We start from the raw sequence: 7397 nt of genomic DNA on the forward strand, positions 1-7397 counted from the left end.
GCGCAGCGGAGGCAGGAGGCCCCATTAGCTAAAGTGGTGCTTCAGGTTAAGAACAGTTTCAGGTTAAGAACGGACCTCCGGAACGAATTTAAGTACTTAACCTGAGGTACCACTGTACACGTCACTGCCCTCCCCCGCGATCAAGTAAAACAATAGAAATACTTGACTAACTGACCAACCATGTCGGTTCTGCACCCCCCCAAAAAAATCCTGACTACGCCCATGAAGCAACGTAAGTTTCTTTTCCTTTTCCTTTTTGTGAACTTCAGTAGCCCTGTGGCAAGAAATGATATATTGTGAGGGTAGCTTATGATAGCCCTGCAGTGATGCCTACTGTTAATGCTACAAGTCAAATATTTTTAGGGTGGGAGAGGTGGCTTGAGTTACAGACAAAACTCCCCCAAAGAAACCACCCCACAGGTTTCAGCAAAGGCGTCAATCTACACATATTAATGCTTTGGTGGGGGGACAACGTTGAAATAAAGAAGTACAGAAATAATGGTCTTTGATGGGACCTCTAAGTAAATAATGCTGGATATCATACCAGCTATGGGAAAGAACTTAACATATCAATATTTTTTTCATATATTAAAGTTAAGGAATAGAGAATTATATTAGCATAGAAGAGGGGAATTTCAATGGTGAAATGGCTAAAATAGCTTAGGTTAACTGAAGCATAACGTTTTGACTGCTGATAGTAAGTAGAATTAGAAGGCTGAGGGCTTATCCACACCAGAGCAGCTCGTGGATCTGCACCGGCTTAAGCAAGGAATTTTGAGAAAAGTCATATACAAAGTCCAGTGTTCGCCATTAGGATATACACATAGACAGTATACATTTGAAAAGGGACCCCCACCTTATCTAACCACAGCAACTGCTGGTTTAGTGTGATTCTTACCAGCTGATTGGCCTGATCAACCAATTCATAGGGTTGATTATTAGAATAATGAATGTGTATTGAAGTATTGCTTATAAGAGTTGTATTGATCATAAGATGAATAAAGCATCACAAAGGTATTTTGCGTCTGTCTTCTTTTGCATCTGTAACAAAAAATACCAGTGGTCACTGGCTATATAAAATCCCTTTTAAGGACAATCAGGTACATCAGCCATGACATGATGAAAGCTGGCAAAATCAGTATATATTTGGTGATCAAGAACCTGATTGGCTAACAGTAAAGGTAAAGGGACCCCTGACCATTAGGTCCAGTTGTGACCGACTCTGGGGTTGCAGCGCTCATCTTGCTTTACTGGCTGAGGGAGCCGGCGTACAGCTTTCGGGTCATGTGGCCAGCATGACTAAGCCACTTCTGGCGAACCAGAGCAGCGCACAGAAACGCCATTTACCTTCCCGCCGGAGCGGTGCCTATTTATCTACTTGCACTTTGACATGCTTTCGAACTGCTAGGTTGGCAGGAGCAGGGACCGAGCAATGGGAGCTCACCCCGTCACGGGGATTCGAACTGCCGACCTAGGCTCTGTGGTTTAACCCACAGCACCACCTGTGTCCCCATGATTGGCTAACAACTTCAGGTCAAATCCAGCAGCCAACTGCATGCAGAAGTCTTGTGCTCTACTGCAGGGCCAGCCTTGATAGTAGGCAGAGTGAAGTGGCTGCCTGAGGCACAGATGCTGGGCAATGTACAGTTGTGAGGTGTCTGAGGGGGAGAGAACTGGGTGCCACATTGCCTGCCCAATGACCTCTGAGCAAGCTTGCTGCCTTCATGTGTGCTGACCTTTTTGCCAGTGTTGATGTGAAATTTAGTAGCTGTGTCTACTAGGACAACATTTTTCCTTCCCCTCAGAGAGCAAAATACCTTCTTGGACAATGCAGATTAAATGGTAAAAAAAACCAAAAACCCACATTAATTTTTTTAACACACATGAAGAGATAAGTGAGAAAGAACCACATCCTTGGTTGTTTCTTTTGGTTTCTTTGTGGTCATGCCAGCCACTGACAAACTGGAACGTGTCCAGAGGAGGGCAACCAAAATGGTCAAAGGCCTGGAAACGATGCCTTATGAGGAACGGCTAAGGGAGCTGGGCATGTTTAGCCTGGAGAAGAGGAGGTTAAGGGGTGATATGATAGCCATGTTCAAATATATAAAAGGATGTCACATGGAGGAGGGAGAAAGGTTGTTTTCTGCTGCTCCAGAGAAGCGGACACGGAGCAATGGATCCAAACTACAAGAAAGAAGATTCCACCTAAACATTAGGAAGAACTTCCTGACAGTAAGAGCTGTTTGACAGTGGAATTTGCTGCCAAGGAGTGTGGTGGAGTCTCCTTCTTTGGAGGTCTTTAAGCAGAGGCTTGACAACCATATGTCAGGAGTGCTCTGATGGTGTTTCCTGCTTGGCAGGGGGTTGGACTCGATGGCCCTTGTGGTCTCTTCCAACTCTATGATTCTATGATTCTAAAATTAATTGATTTATGTGGACAGCTCACTTCCCCACCTCAGAAGATTAAAAAAAAACAGGCCTGTTAAAACTGGAAATTCAACTCTGTACATTCCCCACTCACTCCTTATCTATGAAGGGAACATGATGGAACTGGTTTTCAATACAACAGAAAATGCATATTCATTGCATGTATAGTCACTCACAATTTGCATGCTACAAGTGCCTGCTTGTATTTTGGCATTGCCTCCATGTTACTGAAATACATTTACAGTACTAACCTTTGTGGGCCTTGGTAAAAAACCAGATCTAGTATTATTTACATAGATCCTCATGAATTTGCATGAGTTTAATATAAAAAGCATACAAATTGGTAAAAATGCAAACAAAAATAAGCTTAAAAGCACTATCAGAGCATTATCAGTACAACACCGCCAATATAAAAATTAGCACAGGACAGCCCAAAATCCAGTACAAAGCAGCACTCAGGAATGTGAAGTCCCTGTTTGCTTTTTATACCACATTAACCACACGTTGTCTGCTCTGAACAGGAGCCAGTGTGGGGTTGAGCAGTCTGGTCTACTTATCTTGTTTTTCTGCAAGGTGGTGGCTGGACTACTAACAAATACCATCCTCTGCCCGGGAGCTAGCCTGACTTTCAGGAAGTGTGTGCAGGATGGAATTAGTAAAACAGATGTAGCTGCTGGGCTGCTTTTGATAATAATGCCTTCTGCCTGTTATTTTTCGGAAATGAACTTGAAAGTTGAGATCACTTTCCGACTCACTATTTCCCAATTTGGAGCTCTTTGTTATGTAATCTTCCTGAGTTGGAAGTTCCTCAAAAGGCTTGTGAAATTCTGTTAAAATAACTAGAAGCAGTTTGGGAGGAAGAACTCAGCTGGAAAGTTAAAACTGAGTAATCTCTGACCCTTTGCTGCTACTGAACACAACGGGACAGTTACTAAGATATCGTGTTGTGTGTGGAAAGGAGCAGAAGGAGATCTGTGGCAGAAACGAGTCTCAACTTCCAGAGCAGTTGGTAGGTGATATTTAGCTTTGTTGTTGAAATGCCATTTTTCTCCTCTTAAGCACTAGAGGGCCATTCTGGCACATGTACAATCCTGTACGTTTTATCCACATATTTTCAGAAGTAAGCCCTGCCACACACCCACCGTGTTCAGTGGTAGCTTTCTTCCAGCTAAGTATGCAAAAGCATTTTGTGATTCTGACATACCTTGCTGGTAAAGAAATACCATCTCATACGCTACACTACTTTCTAGTTCTATTTTAGCTTTGTGACCTACTTCTGAACATAGCAATAATTAAATAGATTTCAGTTCCAGAAGAGCACTATAACGGGCAAAATGGAAAAAAAAAAAAACCCACAAAAAACCCAGATACGAACATTATTATTTTCTAAGGATGAACTATACGTAGTCAGTGGTGTGGGTCTTCCAGGAAAAACTGCACATACAAATAGGGTGATTCGTATATGGTGATTATCTGATGCCCTTAGAGAGTGATTTCATTTAGCACGTTTACTTTTACTTGTACTGTATTTAGTAAAGAAAGCTATGAACTTTGATAGTGTCAAGCTTGTCTAATATTTAGTTGCAAGTGGCACCCATTGTTCCATCTCAACAAAACCCATCTCGTGTTTGTTTTGTTAAGTAGTGAGCAGAAATTTCCTTGCCTACCCTCTTACTGAGGCAAGTGTCCCATTTCTGACTGCAGGTGGCACTTCATGAGACTTAATGCCTTTCCATGCAGAAAATAAAATCAAATAATCATTGTACATAGAAAACTTGTCTATCAGGACAAAGTGCTCTAGCTTCTCCCTGGGGTGCTAGTTTTCTATGTGAGGGAAGGTTTCGGACACACTGCTATTGTGCAAGCCTGTGAGGTGTATGTTTCGGCTGGAAATGCAGGTGGGGCTGAGCCAGGAGTGGAAACTGGCATAGTGGCACAAGTAGCATCACAAGGCCAAACCTGCACTGTGTCTCCATTATAGTTTCTAGAGGGAAGGAAGGGTATCTTTTTATATGCGACGGCGGCAGCAAGAGTTCTGATCGCGGCAAAATGGAAGAGTAATGAAATCCCCTCTATACAAGATTGGATCCAAAAGCTGACAGAATATGCTGAATTAGACGGTCTATCAGAAAAAATAAAGAATAAACCAAAACAGGAATTTGTTTCAAAATGGGAGGTTTTCAAAGAATATTTGAAAAATAAATATAGTTGTTTAAATTCTGTAGCAGCATTCAAGGAACTTCAGTATTAGTTGCAAGGTGGATATAAGAAACTAGATATATAAAGAAAAAGTTTAATAAAATAAAAGTGTGTAATGGCAATAATATGAAATTAAAATATGGAATAGATGGGAGGTTGGGTCTTTAGTGTTAAGACCAATATATGTTTTATTGTTTGTTAAGAAAATTATGTGTCTATGGTTATTACTGTGTGTATTTGTGTTTTTTCTTTTTTCTTGTGTATCAATAAAAATTATATATATATATATATATATATATAGTTTTTCTAGAGGGAAGAGGCATTTCAGGGTCTCGGGTGCCCTGCTACCTCTCCCATCCCCACTAGCAAAGGAATCCAGGATGGGAAAATAGACAGAACCTCAGAGGTGTGTGGCATTACTTGGAGTACGTTGTTCCCACTGACTTCCCATGCGATCTGTCAAATCCTGCAGCATACAGATGGTTGCTGACACTTTAGGAAATAATGTTGTGATTTAACTATGACTTTTCTGGCATGTGCTTTTGTAAACCAATAAAATCTTTAACAAAAAAATTATTTTAAAAAACAACTGTGGCTTTTCTCTTTTCAGGGTTTGCATCATGCTCAGAACTCAGGCCTTTGTGTTCTCCCTTCTCCTGGGACTGGAACTCCCCAAAGCAAAAGCCAACTGTAACTTTACAGAGTCCCAACGTCACTGTGTTTGTTCACCAGAGGCAAATAACTTCATTCAGTGCCTTCCAGCCACCACATATGAGCTTCGAGGAGGAAATCTGGAACAATTTGCAGGTTCTTCTGGAATGAAGCCAAACGAACAGTTAATTGACATTCTGGAGGCCCTGCTAGTTCGCAAGCTCATATTTTCAGACCTCATTGTGCCAGAGGTTCTCGTGCCAGGGTCCCTGCAATTTCTTTCCTACACTCAGGTCTCAGAACTTGAATTTGTAAACTGTACTTTCCTTAGAGACGCTGACTGGAGCCTCTCAGGTTGGCGGGACCTGAAGGTTTCTTCCTTGCGCTTTCACAAAGTGACGGCTGCCCCCCTGGATGACAGACTGAACATGTCCCGCCTGAGAAGGTGGCTGGAGACCCTGCAGAATCTGACAGTTACAGAGTCACAAGTCACATCTGTCCCGTGCGAAATTAGCAAGATGTTCACAGCGTTGCATTTACTGGATGTTTCGGGAAACAATTTCCAGGACCAAACCATGAAGTCAACATTCTGCGAAGGGGTTTTCCCGCAACTCCAAATCTTAAAACTCCACCACAACAATCTGACCTCTTTTGAGACTGTGTGCAAGACTCTTGGTCATCTCAAGATGCTCACTCACTTAGACCTAAGTCAGAATAACTTTCAGCCCCGAGTCTTTTCCTCCTCCTGCAGGTGGCCACATTCACTTCATATTTTTAATTTGTCCAGTACAGGGTTAGAGCAAATAGGCAGCTCTCTGCCACCCAACATTGAGATATTAGACCTGAGTGCCAATAACATTTTTACCCTTGACTTCTCACTCCCTGCCTTGAAAGAGCTCTACCTCTCCAAAAACAGGCTGCAAACTGTTCCCTCACTTGACAGGCTTCCTGGTTTGCAGGTTCTCAGTCTTGATCAAAACCAGATCTCACAGCTTCCCAGCAACCATCTCCTGCATCTGCAGAGCTTGAAAGCTGGCCACAATCTCTACAATTGTTCTTGTTCCAGGGATATCCAGGTCTTAGCAGCAAAACCATCATTGCTGCCTGATTGGCCTCAGGATTATACATGCCATTCCCCTCTCAATTACCAGGGCTCCCTGGTAAAAAATGCACATTTTTCATCACTGCAGTGCAAGGCTCTGGTCAGTCGTGGCTCAATATTCAACTTGCTGATATGCCTTCACCTTGTTTTTTTGTTTGCTTTCAGTGCTACAATTTCTGGACATTTTCTTTCAGCAGTTCTGAACTGTTGGGACTCGTCAAGGAACTAACAAGCAGATCACAATTGATTGTGGCATAAATTAAGTGTAAGCTACTCGACTGGGCTAGATTTTAGTCGTATTTGTACATTTTGTACTGTATTTTATGATACTACTATACACTGCCTGTGTGGTGCAGTGGTCAGACGTGGGAGACCAGGGTTCACATCCCCACTCTCAATGAAGTGCACTAGGTGAGGTTGGGCCAGTCTTTATCACTCAGCCTAGCCTACCTCCCAGGGTTGTTGCAGGGGATTAAATGAGGTGGGGGAGAACCATGAGCTTATTGGAGGATAAGCTGGGATATAAATGCAATAAAAATGCCTGCATAGCAGGTGGTATATAAAAACCTCAATAAATAAACAAACTAGAAAATTAGAATTTGGGGTTGGGTATTGAATATTACTGGGCAAATGGTATGAGTGAAGAATTTGTAATAAAATAAAATAAAGAGGGGGAGCAAGAGTATGCTTCAGTTAGAATATTCCCTGTTGCTATGACTATAACTTTTCCCCTACCTCCTGAAACACAAATGCTATTTTTATTAAAAATTAACCACAGTCTTCCAACATCTTTTTAAACTAACCCCCTGTACTAAAAACTCATAAATATTTACAATTGTTATAAAGCAACAACAAAAAGGTAGAGTGTACATTTGATCTCCAGCTGCTTACAGATGTCACTTTAAGATATATATATATATATATATATATATATATATATATATATATATCATGATCCCATACATCCCACAGAGCCTGCTCTAAGAGGTGTCATCCTGTCATCCGTGGATGTGGAAAA

General features: G+C 41.8%; 1 protein-coding gene across 1 annotated transcript; it reads left to right on the top strand.

Moving 5' to 3' along the window:
• Positions 1-3309: 3309 nt before the first annotated feature.
• Positions 3310-6963, top strand: CD14 (CD14 molecule). Its single transcript, XM_083448466.1, has 2 exons — positions 3310-3436; positions 5237-6963. The coding sequence occupies exon 2, from the start codon at positions 5247-5249 to the stop codon at positions 6606-6608; it is 1362 nt and encodes a 453-aa protein (XP_083304592.1). The 5' UTR covers positions 3310-3436; positions 5237-5246; the 3' UTR covers positions 6609-6963.
• Positions 6964-7397: the final 434 nt, after the last annotated feature.

Source organism: Podarcis tiliguerta (assembly GCF_965153285.1).
Source record: "Podarcis tiliguerta genome assembly, chromosome: 7".
In the NCBI taxonomy this organism is placed as follows: Eukaryota; Metazoa; Chordata; class Lepidosauria; order Squamata; family Lacertidae; genus Podarcis; species Podarcis tiliguerta.

Bases quoted from the DNA above. Each gene is read 5' to 3' on its own strand.
- CD14 (XM_083448466.1), top strand. From the start codon at position 5,247: ATGCTCAGAACTCAGGCCTTTGTGTTCTCCCTTCTCCTGGGACTGGAA.